The sequence below is a fragment of the Chiloscyllium plagiosum genome, unplaced genomic scaffold, assembly GCF_037043375.1.
Source record: "Chiloscyllium plagiosum isolate Xiang-an unplaced genomic scaffold, Cpla_swu_hap1 HiC_scaffold_1, whole genome shotgun sequence".
Lineage (NCBI taxonomy): Eukaryota > Metazoa > Chordata > Chondrichthyes > Orectolobiformes > Hemiscylliidae > Chiloscyllium > Chiloscyllium plagiosum.
The window spans coordinates 14,408,406-14,431,629 of record NW_028270139.1 but is presented as its reverse complement, the minus strand read 5'-3'; the positions used below and the strand labels follow the sequence as shown (position 1 = coordinate 14,431,629).

General features: G+C 39.0%; 1 protein-coding gene across 2 annotated transcripts in view; it reads left to right on the top strand.

Annotated features, from left to right (window-relative positions):
- The window catches only part of acox3 (acyl-CoA oxidase 3, pristanoyl), a 191,033-nt gene extending 168,524 nt beyond the window's left edge, over positions 1-22,509 (top strand). The window contains exons 15-19 of one of the 2 annotated variants that reach the window (XM_087977490.1): positions 13,204-13,378; positions 15,162-15,229; positions 16,053-16,139; positions 20,454-20,515; positions 21,405-22,509. In XM_087977490.1, coding sequence (XP_087833616.1) covers positions 13,204-13,378; positions 15,162-15,229; positions 16,053-16,139; positions 20,454-20,515; positions 21,405-21,516 — 504 coding nt within the window. In that variant the 3' untranslated portion in view covers positions 21,517-22,509. Of the gene's footprint in view, positions 1-13,203; positions 13,379-15,161; positions 15,230-16,052; positions 16,140-20,453 lie in introns of both variants that reach the window. The other variant, XM_087977538.1, reaches the window with a different exon arrangement.
- The last annotated feature ends 715 nt before the right edge of the window (positions 22,510-23,224 follow it).

The window sequence follows — 23,224 nt, the reverse complement described above, 5'->3', positions numbered from 1 at the left end:
ACTCTTGTCAGTGTAGATTTCTCTGTAACTTGGTTTTGAGCTTGTTAAACATGAAGACCAGAGAATTTTTGCAATAACTTTCTTAAGAAATTTATTTAGTGTAAGTTACACAATTTTCCAGATGAAAGAACAAAATGTACTTGTTTTTCATATCAAGGTTTTTCGTTATTACTGTGGTTTTCTACATGATCCAAATGCATGTTGTTGTGAATTGTCTATGCAATTGGAAAAATTAACAATTTCCAATGTCTGGTAAATAATTAACAACAAACAGAGCAGGATTAGTCAGATGCTATTGTGAAATTTCTTCCCATCTGCTTTACAACAGTGCAGATAGTAAAATAAAAAGCTTCTGGCACTGGTCGTACTTTCACACACTAATGTAATGAAATGAAATAATATGCCTATAAATTTTATAATCCATTTCCACAAACCTGTTAATATCCCACTAGCCAACACAAAGTTGTAAGGAAATATGCGACATAAAATGGAATGCTCTGAATACATCAGCAACTGCTATTTGTTTTGAAACTAAATATCACATCAAAGTATCTAAGAATACAAAGTTTATAGCTGCATTTGCAGCTAACACAATTGCAGGGGGGCACACTTGTGCCCATGAGAAGTAAATATTTTTGAATCTAAAAATATATTTGGAGATCCAACTTTGGATGAGTAGGACGATGAAGGGAGCAGAGAACAGGGTGGTGATAAGAAAGGAGAGTGGAGCGGAAATGGAGACATGAGGGAGAGACAACACCAACGGGTGTTCTACTTCCAGTTTTAGTTCCAACTTCTGGTTCTTATGCAAACACGATGATGTCAACAGCACTGACTTTCTGTTGAAGTGCATTGTTTGTAGATGCACCATATTTTATATCGGAAAGACCAACACAAAATGACACCCTCTTCAGAGGATCTGTGGCATGTGTGGGCATGGCAAGCAACAGCGTGCTTCTTTAGCTAATTAGATTGAAGACTTCTTACTGAGGCAAACATACATAACAAACAGCAGAGTTGTTGAAGATAGCCGTTGTACAAGTTTGAGCCCCTTCCAGCACAATCTACCTTACCTCATGCTTATAAAGGTGCAAGTGCAAATGCACCACACATGCGCAAGAAGCATGCAGTGTGTGCAAATCTTGACTGCCTGTACTCCATATCACTCCAGCTCCTGTCTGAACTCCTTCATTTAATTACCTTCTCTCAAACAATGCTGCTCCTCATTGTTGTTTGCTTGCTGTCTTCACTTGCTTGTGACTCTGTTTTTTCTTTCCTTGAGCTTTAAATAAATTATAGTTCTAAGATCACTTGGACAGAACGTGTTAGATTCTGTGTGAAGACAGTGAATGCTTCCAACTAGAAGTAGCATGGCATTTGCTCGGGGTCAGTGAAATCATTAAGCAAACTAGGTGATCGCTAGTTAAAATTTGCAGGGCAACAAAAAAAACTGAATGAACTATTCATGAAACTATATAAATAAACAAACAAGTATTCAACAGTCAGAATGAAAGGTCTAAATTCACTGAAATCCATCCACATTTACTGGCATAAATACTTATTTCCACGTACTTACATTGTGGTCTTTCCAAAAATGTCATATTGTACAATATTCCTCATTTTGCTTTATGGTATTTTTACAAATTTGTGCATCCACAAAGCATTCCAACACTGCAAACCAGTACATAGTATCAAAGAACATACTTTAATCTAAATCACTATTTGCATGATTCCATAAATTGAACATAAATTCAATTAATGACAATTGCAGGAACACACAATATGCGCTACATATTACTTTAATGTTACACGTGTTTGTGATTCAATCACCCTTCTAGGCAGTGAGTTCCATGACATTCTGGGTGGAAAAATTTCTCCTCAATTCTTTCTTGGCATTCTATCTCTTACCTTGAATCTTGGTTATTGACTGTTGAGCCTAGGCAGTATCCTGGAAAATCTCCTCTGCACTCTCCAGTGCACACACATCTTCCAATTATGTCGTGACCAGAACTACATGCAATACTCGGGGGGCCTAACCAGCATTTTATACACTTCCAGCAAAATCTCCCTGCTGTTCATTTTGTGCCTTGGTTGGTAAGGGCAGGATATCCATATGCCTTCCTAGCCACCCTCAGTACCTTCAGTGATCTGTGTATATACACACACACCAAGGTCTTTCTGATCTTCAGTACTTTCCAGGGTCATACCCATTCATAGTATAAACCCTTCCCATGTTACCCCTCCTCAAGTGCAATACCTCAGACTTTTTGAGGTTGAATTACATTTGCCAACCTGACCAGTCTGTTGTAACCTTCTTTCATGTCATTTAATTTAATTAGATTTCCTACAGTATGGAAACAGGCTCTTCGGCCCAATAAGTCCACACCAACCCTCCGAAGAGTAACCGTCCCAGACCCATTCTCCATATTTGCCCCTGACTAATGCACCTAACACTATGGGCAATTTAGAATGGCCAATTCACCTAACCTGCACATCTTTTGGATTGTGGGAGGAAACCGGAGCACCGGGAGGTGGTATGGTTATCCTCCTCACCTTTTTTATCATCCATGAACTATTTGATCATACCCCCTACATTTAAGTCCCAACTCATTGACGTGCACCATCAAATAGCAAGGCCCTCACAACTCAGCTCTGAAGAATCTACTAAAAATAGACTTTTCATCATAAGAACGTTCCTCTACATCCTACCCCACAGCTAATTTTGAATATAATGTGCCACTCTGCCTTGGATCCCATGGGGTTTTACTTCCTTGACCAGTCTTCAATGAGGTACCTTATCAAAAGTCTTACTAAATTCCATGTAGTCAAATCAAATGCATTACTCTCATCAATGCTCCTGGTTACCTCCTCAAATCAATCAAATTTGTCAAACAAGACCTTTTCTTAAAAAAGAAAATTGCTTCCTTCCCTAATTAATCTATATCTGTCCAAATGTCGGCATATTCTGTCCTTCGGAATTGTTTCTAATACCTTCCTCACCACTGAGGTTAAGCTGATTGGTCTGTATTTTCCTGGTCTCTCCTTTTCTCCCTTTTAAAATAATGGGATACTATTAGCAGTCCTCTGGTACTTCATCAGTTGCCTGAGAGGATCTGAACATTGCTACCGAGAATCCTGATATCTCTCCTCTCAACAGCCTGGGATAAAGTTCATCCATGTACGTATCCATGTTTAAGGTTGTTAAACCTTCTAGTACCTCCCCATTCTCTATATTAATATCCCCTAATATTTCACAGTCCTCCACTCTGTCTACCACTGCATCATTCTTTTCCACTTTGAAGACTGTTGCAAAATAATTATTGAGGACCTCAGGATCTTCATACATATTACATTAATGGTCCCTAATGGGCCTTCATCTTTCTCTAATTATTCTCTTGCTCTTATTATATTTCTTAGGTTTTCAATTATTCTACCTACCAATGCTTTCTCATACACTCTCTTAGTTTTCCTGATTTTAACTTTAAGTTTCCCCCCTGTACTTCCTATACTGTTCTTGGTACCATGTCTTATTGAGCCCTCAGTATCTTCCATAAGCGTTTTTTTTCCTTAAACCTACCCTTTATGGCCCTTGATATTCTGGATTCAAGTCTTTGACCCTGGCACCCAGGAGACAGCATACCATCCTGGAGGCACACCTACTCCACAAAAGCTCTTGTCTATTTTCCTCTAATACTTCTACCTCCTCCCTCAGCAGCTGAATCACTCAAGTGTCTTGGCTCTTATTGGCCTCCAAAGAGGAATCGGCACTCTCAGATGCCTTCACTGCTGTCTGGTGCCAACCTTCTGTGTGATGGTCACCCTTTCTCTATCTACCTGTACATGCATAATCTGCGGGATGATCATGTCCTAAACATGCTTTCCATGAACCTGTCGACCTTGTGAGTGTACTGTTGTGCCACCACCTTGCACTCAAGCCCCAAAATACACAGCTTGATTTGCTCCAGCCAGAGGCATTTTCTATACACATGGGCATCCAGACTGCCAGAAGTATCTAGAGTTTCTCACATTATGCAGGATGTGCAAAATACAGTCCGAGCTTCCCACACATATCTCAGCTTTATTTTACCCTTACTCCTACTTAAGCAAAGACTAGAAAACTTTGTACTTGATTATGTCAGGCAACCAACTAAAAGCCCGCTATTAAGTGAAGACATTTGATTAATCAAACAATTTATTACTTAACCACTAAGATTGCTGACAATCTGATAATAGTGTTTTAGTTATGAACACCAAGTTATATTCTCCAAGTTGAATTTGCAACTGTCAATCATTCAATTTGTTCCTTTACACACTGCATCTTTATATGAAGAACACTTAATTGGATTGCAGTCTAACCTGTACTTCTGCTTGAATATTTGTTTTTGATCATGTGTTTCTTTTTTTTCTTTCCTGTATTAATCAGAGACCTCTGTTTAACAACATAGAATACTCCGTATTCCAACACTTATGTCATCATCATTCTTGAACAATGAAAATAAAAGCAATATCAATTCATTATAAAAATTCTCAATTAATTTTATGTGTAATACAAGTAAAAATGAACAGAAGTCTTTCAGATTGGTCTCCTTGTTAATTGATTAACTAAATCTCCAAGATAAGGACCCCAAATCTTTCTCTGTTCTGATTTTGTAAAGTTAATTTTTGTTTTTATTTGAGTTTGGTCTGTATTGTTAATCTAATTATCTCTATTTGCTTGTCCTAGATATGTATTTATCCTGCATGCTGTCCAGGATACCTTGGAAGATATTCTGTACCTCCTTAATGGGGTTCTAATCTGTATTATCTCTTTCCCCCGACACTTGAATTTGAGCTTTCTGAAATTGGGTACACTGTCATATAGTTAATAGTATCCACGAGTACCACTTCTCAGTTTCTTTATAACGTTTCATGATTTGTTAACAAATGACCCGAAGATTACACTATGCCAGCTTTTCCATCAAACTAATTTTAATAGAAAAAGTCAAATTTCTCCAAAAATCAATCTTTTCATCACCCTTCCCTGCAATAATATGTAACTGACTTTATTTTCCATAAGAGTACATTTTGAATACATCATTACATTTTAATCTGACTGTAAAAGATATTGGTTTCTGGAACACTAAGAGGTGCATGTGCATGTGGGTTTCTGAGGATTGATAAGTACCATGCAATATATTGGATTCAAATGAAATTTGACAATTTTTAAAAACGTTATTTGTCATTTAGAAATTTAGTTTTATGGGATGAATTGGTACAAATTTGTTTCCATCACTCATTGATACTGAGTTATTAACTTAATTTTTTTTAAAAGTTGTTTTCATCATTAATGTCCTCCTGTCACGTATTAGATTCCTTCCAAATGTGTAAAAATTGCAAATTCGGCTTGTCCATCTGTATTTAAGCATTTATATTTTGTGTCAGCAGCTAAAGAAATCTTCCTGGTTTCTTTTAAAATTCATTATTTACTTACTATCATTAGACATGGAATTTCTTTCAAAAACAAGCAGTACTGAAAACTGTAGGCTATTTGTGAGCTGCCCACGCATAGTCAGATCACGCAGCAAGCAATGTTTGTGTGTCCACCTCATTTGAATGATTGTGGCTCTCAACGAGCAAGTATACCAAAAATAAGCAAATAAGAAATTTTCTTGGCCAGTTCACGGAAGGGCAAGGTGACAGACTAATATTGTGTAGATGAGGGCCTCCAGGGCAGATGGGAAAGACCTGAATGGGCATGTATATCATACACATAAGCATTCCCATCTACAGGTATGTGAAGAGAAAAATATGATTGAAAACAAATGTATGTCCTTTGCAATCAAAATAAGGGAGCTTATAATGGAGGACAAAGAAATTTCAGATCAATTAAATATTCTGGTTCTGCCTTCACCAAGGAGGACACAAATAGCTTCTCAAACATTTTGGGGAACATGTGATCTAGGGAACAAAAGGAACTGAAGAAAATCAGTATTACTAGGGAAATTGTATTGGGGACTTTCACAGGATTGAATGCCAACAAATCGCTGGGGCCTGATAATCTACATTGCGGAGTATTTGTGTAAATGGCCCTAGAAATAGTGGATGCATTGGTGGTCATCTTGCAAGAATCGATAGACTCTGGAACAGTTTCTGTGAATTGGAGGGTAAAAGGGGGTCGAGAGAAAATAGGGAATTATAGACCAGTTAACCTGAAATCGGTAGCAGAGAAAATGCTAGAGTCTATTATATATGATTTAATAGCAGAGCACTTTGAAAAAACCGTGACAAACTTGGACAGAGTCTGTATGGATTTTCAAAAGAGAAATAATGCTGGACAATTCTGTTGGAATGTTTTGAGGCAGTAACTAGTGATATCCTATTTAAAAGATTAGTGTGTAAAATAAAGTGCATAGGATTGGAAGTCGTGTACGTACTTGATGGAGAACTGGCTGGCAGTCAGGAAACAAAAGTAAGAATGAACAGGTTGTCTTCTGAGGGGCAACCAGTGACCAATGGGGTATCACAGGGATAAGTGTTAGGACCCTACCTATTCACAGTATATATTGATTATTTTGCTGAGGGAATTAAATGTAATATCTCCACAAGTTTGTACAGCTAATAGAACTGGGTAGGAGGATGCTCAGTATGAATTGGACAAGTTGAGTGAGTGAGCGCATGCATGGCAGTTGAAGTATGATGTAGATAAATGTGCAATTATGTACTTTGGTAGCAAAAGCAGGAAGGTGGGCTATTATCTGATAGATTGGGAAGGGGGAGATCCAACAAGAATTGGGTGTCTTTGTACACCAGTTGCTGAAAATAAGTATGCAGGTGCAGCAGGTAAATTGTATGTTAGCCGTCATAGCAAGAGATTTGAGTACAGGAACAAGGATGTCTTGCTGCAATTGTACAGTGTAAAGGTACAGCTTAGGCCATTTAGGACTGAGATATGGCATTTAGGAAGATAGGAAAGGGTGGAGGAGTGGCTTTGTTTATTATACGTAATAATAGATAATAATAGGAACAATTGAGAAGAATGACCTAAATCCAGGAAGTCAGGGTACAAAAACAGCCTGGGATAACGATGAGGAATGATAAAGACAAGCGGTCACTTGTGGGAGTTTTATGCAGGATCCCTCACAGTAACCACATGGTCAGACAGGATATCAAGGAAGAAATATTGGGAGCTTGTCAAAAAGGTACAACGATTATCATGGGAGAATTTCAACCTATATATATAGACTGGAAAAGTCATGTGAAAATGTAGTCCAGAAGAGGAATTCATTGAATGTTTTTGAGACAGTTTCTTAAACCAGTGACATTATGGCACCAACCCAGGGAGCAGGCTAAAGTGGACATGGATTTGACCAATAAGAGATAGGATTAATTACTGAGATTGTCGTAAAATCACCTCTGGGAACTGTGACCTTAGTATGATTGAATTTTACACCTAGTTTAAGGGAGAGAAGTATGCATCAAACACAGCAATTTTGAATTTAAACAAGGGCAAATATGAGGGTGTAAAAACAAAGCTATCAAAAGTGAATTGGCAATTTAGGTTAAGGGACAGGTCAAAAGAGTTTAAGTGGATATTCCAGATATGACAGAATAGGTAAGTTCCAACAAATAAGAAAAGTTCATAGGCAAATGTAGTGCATGACATATTGAAACCTGGAGGGTGTTTTTTTTTAATTGTTTCATTATTTTTACAGGTTGGGACAAAGGTCGACCTTTCAAACAGCCCACATCCGCAGCCCTCTGAACTCTTTTCAGGGGTAGCAAGCCTGAACAAAAATTAGACACTTTCTCCCAAATCAGGTTTAAAGAGCCATGAGTTTTTTCAACTCTGTGCTCCAGACTCTGGAGTGAAAATTCTGGTCTGGGTGAAAGTCAAATATGTTCAGTGTATATTTAAACTTCAAGCAATAGCAATTCCAGGATTGTGGTATTTACTGTCACACCAGAATATGCTGGCTACATTTTCTCTATGTGGGAGCAACAATCTGCTACGAGAATATATTTAAGGTTCTTTTTTTTTGTGTGTTCCTGCTATTGCCTTTTATGTATTACAGTCCTAATCAACTTACATGATGAAGATTACATACAGGCTGTTTCCAATATCTACATGCACATGCAAAGAGACTTATCTCTGGCAATGTGCTTGTTCCACAGGTAAATTACTAATTTGTGGAGAACCCCACAGCAGTAGAGTTCAAATTGAAAACAATTGAGAAATAGCATCTGCTATTGCTGGAACCATTAGGTTGGCTCAGTCAATCCATGGATGAAAATCAGAAACATAACACCTTATCAATAATGTGATTCCTGAGCAGGGCATTCAGTTAGCTCAGTTAGCTTGGCAGCTGGTTTGCGATGCCAACAGCATAGATTCAATTCCCACACCAATTGAGATCACTATGAAGGATTCTCCTTCTCAACATCTCTCCTTGCCTGAGGTGTAGTAACCCTCAGGTTAAACCACCACCAGTGTCCCTAATGAGTGAGTACCCCTACTGTCTGGTAAGACAATGGCAACAATACTGTTACTTTCATTCATATCAAACATAAATAGGGCTTTAATGTAGACGGTGATACAGTAGGACATGGAGGCTTACTAGAAGGAGGGCATGACATGTCTCTGTGTGGACCTTTTTAATATGTTACACCTTATACAAACATTTATGTCACAAACTTTACAACACAAATATATTGTTACTATGGTGGCAATTCTACCTCTTCATTGATATCCCCAAGCCCCTCTTTTCCCCCCCCCCACCCCCAAACTCAGCTGCAAAATACCATATTTTATATAAGGACACATTTTCTTATATATTTACCCTTCTATTTGAGAAAAGAGTAGCTGCATGTCATTGTTTAGGTATGACACTTGGAATATGTTTGCGATTTTAAGAATGGGGTTGACACAGAATGAAGCCTGTGATCACCTCTACTTTACAAAACTTGAATTAATTAAATTGTCGTGATCAGTGACATTACCATGATTGCTGTGTCCAAGATTTGTAATCTACATTGTTGACCTGCAGAACATGCACATAATTTGGTGGTAGGTTTATGACATCTCTGAATCTATAGGTGATAGATTAACATTGCAACACATTATCCACAACAGCACCCCTCCCCTGCAAATCAAGCTTACTCCACCTTATGTGTATGTTGTCATCCATTTTTCTTTCCTGTATAAAGTTGAACTTTGATAGTAGATGAAATGGTATCCAAGTCACACTTCTTACAGTGAGTCCCAGGCTCTGCCAGAAGTGAAGATTTCCCCATCCTCCTCATTCAAATTCACTCTAAACCTTTTGCTCATTACTTTAAAACTGGGTCCACTGTGGTTATTGATCCTTATACTAAAGGCAAAGGTTCCTCCTTTCCACCTTGTCTATGTCCCTCAGAACTTTTGTTATCTCAGCTCGATTCCTCCGTATCAACCTTCATGTATCCTTTTGTGTTTACCCCTTTAGCTTTGAGTTGTCCCACATTCTAATTCGACTCTTCTATTTAATAGAGTCATTGAGTTTATACAGCAAAGAAAGAGCCACTTCAGCCGACTGTATTCATTGCCAGACATCAAGTATCTATCTACTCTTTTCAATGCTGCCTGACCTGCTGTGCTTTTCCGGCACCACACTTTATCGACTCTGACATCCCCAGCATTTGCAGTCCTCACCATCTCCTCTATCTATTCTAATCCCATTTTCCAGCTGTGGGTCCATAGCCTTGTTTGCTGTGTCATTTCAAGTGCTCATATAAATACTTGTTAAGTGACTTGAGGGTTCCTGCTTCTAACACATTTTTAGGTAGTGAGTTCCAGATACGCACCACCCTCTGGGAGATTGTTTTTTCACTCAAATTCCCTTTAAACGTTTTGCTCCTTACTTTAAAACTGTGCCCACTGGTTATTGACCCTTCTACTAAAGGCAAAGATTCCTTCTTATCTACCTTGCCTCGGTCCCTCAGAACTTTGTTACCTCAACTCGATTCCCCTGCCCCCACTCAGCCTTCTCTGCTCTAAGGTAAACAATCCCAGCCTATCTAGTCTATCTTCATTCCAGAACTAATTCAGTACAGACAACATCCGGGTGAATCTCTTAACTATCAAAATGTCATATTTCCCCCCCTTGGACCCCGGCCTACTACTTAGCCACTATCACAACAATGTCCTCCCTAATGAAGCCAGGGTGGCGGTGACATGTGAAAGCCTTCATCCCATAGTATACTGTGTCCATCCCTGATGTAAGGTCCCACTCTTAAATTTGGAATAACTGTCTTTTGCACTCATGATTACTTTTACATTCCAGCACAAATTGACTAGTAAGGACAGCCTTGGCAGGACGAGCCAACCCTGTAATTGATGACTCTACAGCTTCTCAACTACACTATTTGTAATTCTTGGACTGGTCCGACTTGGCTTGCTAGACAGACCCAATCCCTAGACTGGAGGGAAACAGATCCTGTACTTTGCATGGACTTAAACCAAATGGCCAGTTTTTCTGTAATGTAAATTGCTGACACATGCTGCCAGTGTGACATTGACATAGCATGTTGCAGTACAGTAAAGTGTCCACTGACTTAACTGTTCCGTGTTGGCAGATAGGTACAAGTTGCCTTGGCTTTCTGCCAGCACTAATAGGCATGGAGGCACAGATGCTGTAAATATCCAAGTATGAAAGCAAGCTAAGAGCTCGGAAATGCATCCTGTTCAGATGGATAAGATGGTGTATGTGCTTGCAAGCAAAGCGAGCTGGTAGAAGCATTGTAATATAAGGTGGTGGTGAGCTCCAAAGTGTAGTACTGCAGTGCCAAAGTGTCTTCTGGGTTGCCTGAGATTAGTTATAATGATGTGGTGAGGCTAGTGTTTTGCCACTGCCAACCTCTGTGGACAGACTGCAGGTGGTTCATGAAGGCCTGGAAAATTACCTGCAGCTGCCAAGTAACAACTCAGACTTTGAAGTCAAGAATTGGCACAATCTGGTTACCAGTGGTACTTGGTTGAACTTTGAAATGAGGCATCATTACCTAACAATGGAATGTTAGTGCATGCAAATTGGACTTTTGCTGCTTGCTAGCAAAATTCTTTTGCCATTTAAACCTTATAGGAAAAATGACACACCTTTTTCTCAACATCAAGAATCTAAGTTGTTCATTGTTGTTGCATTTGCATGAATTTCTTGCCATTGCCAACACTACTCAAGTACTCTAGAGATTCCATCATTTTTATCTCTTAATCTCCCAACGGTCAAGCTTTCTTTAATTTCTGGCTGAAAATTAGCTTATTACAATGATAAAGTATCAAGTTCAGGTCTGCCTTATTTTAATTCCAATACTTTAAGCATTTTATCATTATTAGATTCTGCATTTAATTCTACATTCAATTGGCCTGTTAACTCCCTCAGTTTAGCTTTAATCAAAGATTTCAAATAATCCACTGTTATATTTTCTATTCCTAGCAAATTCTTAGCACCAATCAGTAATTTTGACAATGTAATCCATGCAATAAACTTCACTATGACACTCCTGTTTTCTGTCCACAACCTTTTGCACCCTTTTCTTTAATTAAATCTTAATCCAGGGGTTTCTGAACATGCAAAAACCTTTACTTTATGATTCTAGCTGATGACAATACTGAGCAAGCCAACTTCCTGAATGAAACCTGGCATGGGCAGCACGGTGGCACAGTGGTTAGCACTGCTGCCTCACAGCGCTAGAGACCCAAGTTCAATTCCCGCCTCAGGCGACTCTCTGTGTGGAGTTTGCACATTCTCCCCCTGTCTGCGTGGGTTTCCTCTGGGTGCTCCGGTTTCCTCCCACAATCCAAAAATGTGCAGGTTAGGTGAATTGGCCATGCTAAATTACCGTAGTATTAGGTCAATGGGTAAATGTAGGAGAATGGGTCTGGGTGGGTTGCGCTTCGGCGGGTCGAGTGGACTTGTTGGGCCGAAGGGCCTGTTTCCACACTAAGTAATCTAATCTTGATAGATCATATGGTTAATTTTTGCAGTTAATTACTGTGGTTATTAGTTACTAGAACAGACTCATATGAGGCTACAAATGTTCTTGAGCAAAAGAAAATGACATGATTACACCATGATCCTGCTTCAGCCAGATTCAAGTTTGTGGCAGGAAACGTCATAGATAGACTTCCCACCCCACAGTCAATTGAAACCTGCAAGTGGGCATTTAATACTCACTAAAATGCCTCACCTCACTGCCACTGGTATTCACCCAGCAGCAAGTGGTGGTGTCAAGCTGGAAGCCTGTCAGGGTTGCTTGGAAGTTTCCAAATGGGAGCCTGTTTCAAAGATATTTAGGAGGAGGTGATAGCATTGTGGTAATGTCACTGGACTAAAAATCCAAAGCCCCAGGCCATTGTTCTGGGAACATGATTTTGAATCTCACCATTACAGATGGTGAACCTTGAATTCAATAAAAGGTAAAACAAAAGGTGACCTGACAATCACTATCAATTGTTTAAAAATCCATTTGTACATGAATGCCTTTTTAGGGAAGAAAATCTGTCAATCTTACCTAGCCTAGATATGACTCTAGACTCACAGTAATTTTGTTGACTCTTAGCTATCCTCTGGACAATTCAAGATGGACAACAATACTGGCCTAGCCAGCAACACCCACAGCCCATGAATAAACGTTTTAAAATGCTTGAACAAGGGAGCCAGCATTGGAAAAAGGAAACCCATGGAGAGCCACTCCCTGGCCTTGCTGCCAATCCTCCGCCTGTCGAATGCCCCTCCTGCGATCACTCATCTGTGGCCTGCATTCCTCACTGATCCTGGGCCTTGTGGGGGTGCCATACTGGCAGCAACGACTGCAACCTCTGATTTCTGGATAGCTCTCAGTGGGCAGGACTTTCACCCTGGACATCTAACTGATGCCCAGTTATGTACATGATAAGCATCAATGCAGTGGGCCTTCCCAAGAGCGACGCTATGAGATTCTCACCAACTCTGCAGCATGTGTATGAGAGCCCTGTCAACAGCATTGAATACAATACAAAAATGCCATATCCATAAAATCAGATAAAATAGACAAACCAAAATCTCCTCTTGTACCTATTACACTATTACTAGCAGGTCAAATATCAGAGGTTGATGGCTATCTTTCCACTGGATCTTACCTTCATAAACTAAATTTTGGATGAACTATTGGTTTCTACTGCTGTGTGAAACTTATTTCTTTCCTCTCTAGGTGTATTATTGCAGATCTTCAGCAATTGTCTTCATCGAGTACAATGTGCTGCAAAGATTTCATGATTTTGTTCATAGTTCTGACACACCAATCAGCTTACAACCTGTGTTAAAGCGTCTCTGTTCCCTATATGGTCTGTGGACTCTTAATAAACATACAGCAGTATTGTACCAAGGTGAGTAATATCTGAAGTTTCTATCATTTGTCTTAGCCAACTTCTATAGTGAATGTGGACTATGTACAGCTGTTATACTGTAAAGTATTGTCTGGTTGTGAGGTGCCCTTTTGTCCAATCTATTGTCATACTCAGGAAGGACTACTATTTTTATTGTTAATAGTCTCTGATTATCCTGTAAATTGTTTGCATTTTTATTATCTTTTTATTTTGTTGTTTTTCGTCATCTTATTTTGATTTCACTCCTTTCTTCTTATGCATCCATGTCTCACTTCTTAATCAATGTCTCCAGCCTTCCCAAATAAGATTTGATGAAAAGGAAATCGGGATCAAGAGGCAAATTTTTTGCACAATGGCAAGCTGATTGCTGAGCATTATGTTTTCAGTCAGATGAACCATTGATTGATAAATTCCTTTGCTACTCCTCTAGATCAGGTTAATCTATGAGCATGCAGCAGAACTGAAGATTAAACTTAGGTCCTCCCCCCACCACCCTAACATGGACTAGATCACTGCACGTGAATTGGGTATCCTACCATTAAGCTTCAATTTGGGGCTCACATTTTTTACAGCAACCAAAAGTTGCCATTATTAGATTAGATTAGATTCCCTACAGTGTGGAAACAGGCCTTTCGGCCCAATGTTAGCTTTTTATCCGGATTTTTTAATTGAATTCAAATTTTATTGTCTGCTATGGTGGAATTCAAACACATGTGCCCAGATATTAGCCTTGGGTTCTAGATTACTAGTCTGGTGATATTACTATATGTTACTGCCTCTCTATTATGCCACTAGATTGTAAAGGACCTTTATAATTTCCAAACAACTGATCAGATAACCTATTGCAGAGTTTATAGTTACTAAGTTTGCAGATGACACAAAGATAGGTGGAGAGATAGTTGATGCTGAGGAAGGGGGAAGCTACAGAAGGACTTGAATAAGCTAGGAGAGTTGACGAAGTAGCAGATGGAATACAATGTGGCAAAATGTGAAGTAATGCACTTTGGTAGGCAGAATAGAGGAGTAGACTATTTCTAAATGAGGAAAGGCTTCAGAAATCAACCACAAAGAGACTTAGGAGTCTTTGTTCATGATCCTCTTAAAGTTAATATGCAGGTTCAGTTGGCAGTTAGGAAGATGAATGCAATGTTAGCATTCATTTCAAAGGAATAGAATACAAGAGCAGAGATATCCTGCTGAGGCTGCTTAAGGCTCTGATCAGACCACATTTGGAATATTGTGAACAATTTTGGGCTATGTATCTAAGGAAAGATATGCTGGCCTTGTAGGGAGTTCAGAGGAGGTTCACAAGAATGATCCCAGGAAAGAAGGCTTTGTCCTATGAGGAGTAGTTGGGGACTCTGGGTCTATATTCCATTGAGTACAGTTGAGGAGAATGAGGGGTAATCTGATTGAAACTTATAAAATGCTGAGAGATCTGGATAGAGTGGAAATGAAAAAGATAATTCCACTATCAAGAAAGACTGGGACCCAAGGGCACAGCCTTAGAGTGAAGGGATGACCTTTTAGAACTTAGACAAGAAGAAATTTCTTCAGCCAGAGAATGGTGAATCTGTGGAACTTATTGCCACAGTGGGCCGTGGGGCCAAGTCATTGAGTGTATTTAAGACAGAGATTAGTTCTTGATTAGTAAGGGGATCAAGGGTTGTGGGGTGAAAGGAGTTGAGGAACATGTCAGCCATGATCTAATGGCAGAACAGACCCAGTAGGCAAAAAGCCCCAATTCTGCACCTATATCTTATAATCTTGTGTTTATTTACAGGGGGCTATTTCACCGGTGACAAACCTGGAAGAAGATTGCAAAATGCCATTCTAAATCTATGTACACAGGTTAAGTCATATAATATTACTTTGAGTACTGTTTAGAATTAGTTTTTATATATAATGAAGCTTAATGATATATATGTTCATCTGAAAATGTTTTAGATTTCTGCTCCTTTCTTATCTAAAATATAAAAATATTTGAGGGGAATTGTGCAGTAGTTTAGATAACATTTTTCACCCAGAAATTTGGACAGAAGGAAAGTTTTTTCTGTTTGTTGACCATTAGGCTTCCACACATACTAAACTTAGTTCTCAGTAGATATTGGCTGACAGTGCATAACAGCCCCAAGCCTGGCACCGATCTCACTAGGTGAGACCATCAGATGGTAATATGTCATGTTAACATAATGAGGTCTTCCAAAGTTGAAACTGCAGCATTTTTGGACCAAATATGTAGGAATTATATTCTGTACCTTAACTATGCAACAGCTGACCTACTGTTGCTTATTGCTGAAGTTGATGTATTCAATGGAAATCCATTTCCCTGCACTAGAATCTCTCAATTTGAGCTCCAAAAGGACAGCAATGAATATTTTTGCTGGTTTTATATTATTAATGAAATTTTAAGTAACTGTCATAATAGTCCAAATAAAAAGAGGTAATATTAAGCATGCTATTTAAGCCCAAACAATACTGGTGACAATGCTCATTAAATATACATATAATGTAGAATTCATCTTAAAAAATACTGTGACAATGCAAGATCAATTTTATTACACAATTTTATTTCACTATCCAGTTTAAAAATAAGGTTCTGCATGATTATTTCGGAGAAAAATAACATTTGAAACATGACTAACAATAATGATATTTATTTGTATTAAAATAGCTGAAGGATGATGTAGTGGCTCTTGTGGATGTCCTTGCTCCTCCTGATTTTATTTTGAATTCACCAATTGGGAAAGCTGATGGAGAGGTAAAGTAATTTTTTTTTCCTTTGTACAGTAGCATGTGCATTTTTCATCTTCTGTGCATAATATGTAAAGAAAGATGTCAAGAAAGATTAATGATATAACAAGGTGCTCACCAATGTGTTCATCACGAAGGAATTTTAAATGTATGAACAATATTGCTAACAACTCCATCAGGAATTTCATAGTTTGTCAAAAAAAGATGGAAAATGAGCGACTTAATAGTGTCATTACTGAATATTCCAGACTCTGATTTTAGCAGTTCAGAAACTTTTAAGTACAATATCAGTAGGCATTTGATATTTAACTTACGCAAAAATAAAATTTGTATTTTTAAAGTGGCGACTTGGTCAATGAAAGGAATATTTCAGTCTAGACCTTGACAATACCCTTGAGCTTTCATATTAATACAACAGGTCTTTTTAACATGTTTGCAGCTTTAAAACGAAATGCGTAGTTTTTTTTTTCGGTTATTTACATGTTGCCCACTGTGCTATCCATGGGTAATTAGAGTAGATGTATGACTCTTAGATGATTGACACTGAACTGTAATAGCCAAACTGCATTTATCCATGATTCAGAGTACTGTTTTCAGCTGAGTGTCATGGATAACTAGCCTTCTGCCTTTGCTAATGTGGAGCATGCTGGAAAATGTGCAGAGATAGAAAGTAACCCATCTCTTGCCTCTGTCTGACTTTGTCAGGATGATTGGTAGTGAGGTTGGAAATGCCCATTAATCAAAAGTGTAGCCTACCAAAGGAATTTTAAAATAAAAATCAGTTTCCAGGCATAGTGGCCCTTTTCCAGTTGCATACAGGTCACTTTGTTGGACACCAGACAAGATAAGAAAGATGTGTGTGCACCATGGAAGGTATTAACATGTATCATGCCACCATCATTGCAGCAAAGTATAAAGGCAAGTGGACCAGTAATAGTGTGAGGTAAACATTGGCAGGAGCAATTCCTTGCAGCAATTATTTTGAAAATGTTGCAGTGAGATTAAGCTGGTATTATTGCCGAGGCCATTTGGAAAGATGAAGAATGTCATGGTGATAAAATATGGTCCATCAATTTTCAAATTCCATCATTTACTTTTAATGCTTGAGACATTTGTGGACTCAAATTCTTTTAACTAGTTGAAGATAGTGAGAACTACAAATGCTGGAAAGTCAGAGTCGATCAACTGTGGAGCTGGAAAAGCACAACAGGTCAAGCAGCATCAGAGGAGCAGAGGAGTCGATGTTTCAGGTCAGAACCTTTCACCAGGACTGGGGAAGGGAGATGAGAAATAGAGGAGAGAGAGTGGGGCTGGGGTGGAAGATATATGGGATGGCATTGGTGGATGCAGGTAGGGGGTGATTGTGATTGGTCAGTGGGAAGGGTGGAGTGGATAGATGGGAAGGAAGATTGACAGTTTAGTTAGGTCAAGGGGGCAGGGCAGAGAGATAGGGCTGGACCTGGATGAGGTGGGGGATGGGGAGATTTGAAAGCTAGTGAATTCTGTGTTGAGGCCGAATGATTGTAAGCTCCTGGTGTGGAAGATGAGGTGTTCTTCCTCCAGTTTGCATGTAACCTTATTTTGATGAAGAAGGAGGTCCAAGATGGACATGTCGTCGAGGGAATGGGAGGGGCAGTTGAAATGACTGGCAACCGGAATGTGTTGATTGGACCATATGGATCATAGGTGTTCCCTGAACCAGTCCCCAAGTTTGCACTCAGTCTCTCCATTTCAACTCTCCCTCAAACTCCCCTGACAACATGTCCATCCTGGGCCGCCTCCACTGTCAAAATAAGGCCATATGCAAACTGGAGGAAGAACACCTCATGTTCTGCCTCGGGACCTTACAACCATACAGCCATAACACAAAATTCGCCAAGTTTCAAATCTCTCCACCCCTCACCTCATCTCAGATCCAGCCTCCCTTTCTGCCCTGCCCCTTGACCTGACCTAATCTGTTATTCTTCCTTCCCTTCTATCCGCTCCACCCTTCCCAATGACCAATCACAATCACCTCCTAACTGCATCCACCTCTCGCCATCGCACCTACTTTCCCCCAGCCCCACCCTCCCCACTCTATTTCTCAGCTCACTTCCCTGTCCTGATGAAAGGTTCCAATCTGAAACATCGACTCCCCTGCTTCTCTGATGCTGCTTGACCTGCTGTGCTTTATCTAAAATACTTTTAAAAATGGAAGAAAAACACAGAAAGCCCTAAAATGTCTTACAGAGTCATAGAGATGTACAGCATGGAAACAGACCCTTCAGTCCAACCCGTCCATGCCGACCAGATATTTCAATCCAATCTAGTCCCACCTGCCAGCGCCTGGTCCATATCCCTCCAAACCCTTCCTATTCATATACCCATCCAAATGCCTCTTAAATGTTGCAATTGTACCAGCCTCCACCACATCCTCTGGCAGCTCATTCCATACACGTACCACCCTCTGCGTGAAAAAGTTGCCCCTTAGGTCTCTTTTATATCCTTCCTCTCTCACCCTAAATCTATGCCCTCTAGTTCTAGACTCCCCCCACCCCAGGGAAAAGACTTTGTCTATTTATCCTATCCATGCCCCTCATAATTTTGTAAGCCTCTATTAGGTCACCCCTCAGCCTCCGATGCTCCAGGGAAAACAGCCCCAGCCCTGTTCAGCCTCTCCCTGTAGCTCAGATCCTCCAACCCTGGCAACATCCTTGTAAATCTTTTCTGAACCCTTTCAAGTTTCACATCTTTCCAATAGGAAAGAGACCAGAATTGCACGCAATATTCCAACAGTGGCCTAACCAATGTCCTGTACAGCCGCAACATGACCTCCCAACTCCTGTACTCAATACTCTGACCAATAAAGGAAAGCATATGAAATGCCTTCTTCACTATCCTATCTACTTGCTTCTCCACTTTCTAGGAGCTATGAACCTGCACTTCAAGGTCTCTTTGTTCAGCAACATTCCCTAGGACCTTACCATTAAGTGTATAAGTCCTGCTAAGATTTGCTTTCCCAAAATGCAGCACCTCGCATTTATCTGAATTAAACTCCATCTGCCACTTCTCAGCCCATTGGCCCATCTGGTCCAGATCCTGTTGTAATCTGAGGTAACCCTCCAATTTTGGTGTCATCTGCAAACTTACTAACTGTACCTCTTATGCTCGCATCCAAATCATTTATGTAAATGACAAAACGTAGAGGGCCCAGCACCGATCCTTGTGGCACTCCACTGGCCTCCAGTCTGAAAAACAACCCTCCACTACCACTCTCTGTCTTCTACCTTTGAGCCAGTTCTGTATCCAAATGGCTAGTTCTCCTTGTATTCTATGAGATCTAACCTTGCTAATCAGTCTCCCATGACAGTGTTTTCCACAGTAACTGATGAAGCAATTGAAGATAATTGGGCTGAGGCAGTAACACGAAGGAATTCTAGCATTGAATGGGGCTGAGACGAATAACTTCCAATAATCACAACTGTTTTTTTAGCTAGGTATGACTCTGCCTGTAGATAGTTTTGCCCTTAATCATTAGTAGTTTGATGCCACATTCAACCTACAGTGCAATAGATTAGATGTTCTTCAGGTCTGTAGCATGCAACTATTGCAAGATCTCATGTGGAGTGAATCAAGTTATACAAAGACAGGATTCTTTCATAGTGGGGCCCTCAAGCCAGAAGGTCCACTTGACACTTCTGGCAGAAGGTGGTTTTTAATGTATGAGTCTTAATTTTTGTACATGCATTCTGGACCTTTTAAATCATTGAATAAGATGCTTATGGAGCCACTTTTTCCCTTTAGTTGTTTAATTGTGAACCACCATTCATGACTGCATAGAGCAGGGATGCAAAGTTTTATTGCCTCAAGTGTTGTTGAACAATCCTCTCCAAAATCACTTGCTTTACTTATTCATTAATATTTTCCTAATTATATACCTAACTTCTGGAATGGGGAATTGAAAATCAAAAAGTAGATCATGCTAAACTTGTTAATTCCGCAGTTTCTGTTCTCAGGAGTGCATTAGCTTCAAACATATAGTATATTTATTCTTTATTCAAAATGTGTTGTTCATCCTATAAGTTGGTGCCATTTTAGAATAAACAAAAATATGTTTCTTTTTCTTTAAATAGTTTTGCATTTTTTAGAAGAATAAATGTGGATGGGAAGACTTGTTTATGATATACATATCAAATTACCCAACAATAATTGCTTCACACAATATATACAATTGATTCTAAATGTTTTCTCAAGTTTTTACTAACTGCTTTAGCTGTTTCTATTCATTCTGAGTTTTCAATCTTGAGCAATCATGGGTGAACTGCTTTTTCTGTTTTTGCAGATTTATAAAAACCTGTGGGCAGCAGTTCTTCAGGGCAAGAACGTACTTGAGAGACCAGCATGGTGGGTTGAATTTTGTGCCAACAAGCCTTCTGTTGGAAGCATGACTTCAAAACTCTAATTTATCATCTATTTAGATACACAACTGTAAAGTAAGGAATATTGAAGGATGAATCAGCTGTAATACCTAGTCCATGATGGTCAGGATTATTCAGTATCATTAGACTGTAATGCACAGTTATTCTGTCATAACGATTTACTTGAATGATTAAACTGAGTCCCAAGGATAAGCTTTGGAATGCATGCTTCAAACAAGAAAGAAAAATTGCAGGGCTGGTAGTAAAAATTGAAAAAAATTACTCTCCCAATCAAAACTAAAGAGAAAATAAAACAAGCATTTCATATGACCCATTTCTCATTAACTATCCCCAGAATGTTTTGCAGCCAATGGAGTGCATATTCATACTGTTAAGATATTAAAGATGTCAATTTCTGCAGAGCAAACTCCCATAAACAGTGTTTATACCCAGATAATTACTTTTTTTTGTGTGATGTCAATTGTAGAATAAATATTTTTGGCTCGAACACCGATATAACTCCCCTTTTCTCCAAAATAATGTCATGAGATTTTTATGTCTACCTGAGAGGGTAAATAGGGCCTTCCAAGAGATGGTACCTCCAAAGATGCAACGGTCTCTCAACAATTATTAAGCTTTAAGTGCTGTAATTTAAAAATCAAAAGTAAGATACTATTTAAATAGTTCTAAGCCTTGGTTTGGCTCACTTGGTAAAAAGTCCCACCTAAGTTAGGTCACAGATTCAAGCCTCACCTCCGAACCTCCACATTTTGTTTAGGCTGAAACTTCAATACTTTTATAAACAGTAGCTATGTTGTTAGAGGTATCATTGTTCAGTTTTGTGAAGCCAGCGTTCTATACACATGTTCATGCAGGTTTAAAGGATTCCCAAGGCGATATTTGAAGAAGATTGAGACAACCAACATAGTTGCCTGTGTAATACACCAGAAGTACAGTAAAGAATTTCAAAGCTGTGAAGCATTGTAGGACTTTGCATGCAATTTTAAATTACTACTTCTACTCTTTTAAATTATCTGAACTAATACTAAGATAACAAGCTAAAATAATTAACTTTTATGTTATTGTGAAGAATTTGGATTTTTTTTCCCATTGATTCTTTTATTAATACAATAGCTTTGCTCTGGAATAGTAGATATGATAAGTAATGTGATTGCAATCTCAAAACCATGGAATCATCTAATCCCTTCAGTGTGGGAACAGGTCATTTGTCCCAACAAGTCCACACTGACCTTCTGAAAAATAGCCCACCCAGACTAATCCCCTGCCCTACCACATAACCTACATTTCCCCGTGGCTAATGCACCCAACCTGCACATCCCTGAACACTATGGGCAATTTAGCATGGCCATTCCACCTAACTTGCACTACTTTGGAATGTGGGAGGAAACCGGAGCACCTGGGGGAAACCCAAGCAGACACAGGGAAAGCATGCAAACTCCACACAGACAGTCACCTGAGGTTGGAATTGCACCTTGATCCCTGGCACTGTTAGGCAGCGGTGCTAACCAATGAGCCACTGTGCTGCCCTATGTCAGGTACATATTATTTGGATCTAACCATGTTGTGAATATATAGTCCAGTATACTAACAAAACATTAAGGAGTAATTAATAAAATGCAAAAATAATTCCAATAAGAACAATAATGTTATGCTGTGCCACATTTGATCTAGTTAAGTACAATGTTTGTTTATTTTGCATTTTCATTCGACTCTCTACATTTTGTTTGTGTGAAAGTTAAAAATAATTTGAAATGTTGACTACTAATAATGTTCATGTGATATAATTTTTTTTATAATCAGCTTTGCCAGTTATGATTATTCAATTAAATTATTTTACAAATATAAATGATATGGTCACAGTATTTGAAAATGTGTGGTTCTGTTCAGTTGAGTTAATGAAGGTTACCCTCATGAGACATTAGCATGTAGTGAATGTAGATAAATTGTACTGTTAGTATTAGTAGTAAACTACAACTTGAGCTAGAATATAGACTTTTCTATTTATTAAAGCTGGAAAAGACCAGAACATGGCAGTCACTCAAAGTGCAGAAAATATAGCCCAAATATTGACACATTGTCATTTCCCTTGAATTGCCTGCAGACCTGGAAAACCTGACCAGTCGAGATTAACAAAAGAACGTAGAAGTAGGAATAAGCCATTCAACCCATATTGTCCTGCATCCCATTCAACTATATCATGGCTGATCCATCTAGCTCAATGGCACGTTTCCATACCGTTCCTATATCTCTTGATGTCATTAGAATTTATACATCTGTTGGTTTATATTGAATGATTGAGCTTCCACAGCCGTCTGAGGTACAGCTTTCCAAAGGTTCTGCATCTCCTAACTCCAACTTAAATTGAATACTGAATATTGAATATCCTTTATTGTCTCTTATCCCTTATTCTAAGGTTATGTCCCTTGGTTCTGTGTTCACCAGCCAGAGGAATACAGTATCTGACCTACATCCACCTTGTCACATTTTATAAGAATTTTGTACATTTCTATTAGGTCATTCCTTATTTTGAGAAACTTTAGACCCAGTTCCCTTAATTTGTCCTCATAAGACAATATACCATCACAGGGGATTAGTCTAGTGAATCCCCAAAGCACTCCCTCTCTGGTAAATATATTCACGATTAGATAAGGAGACCAGAACTATACATAAGACT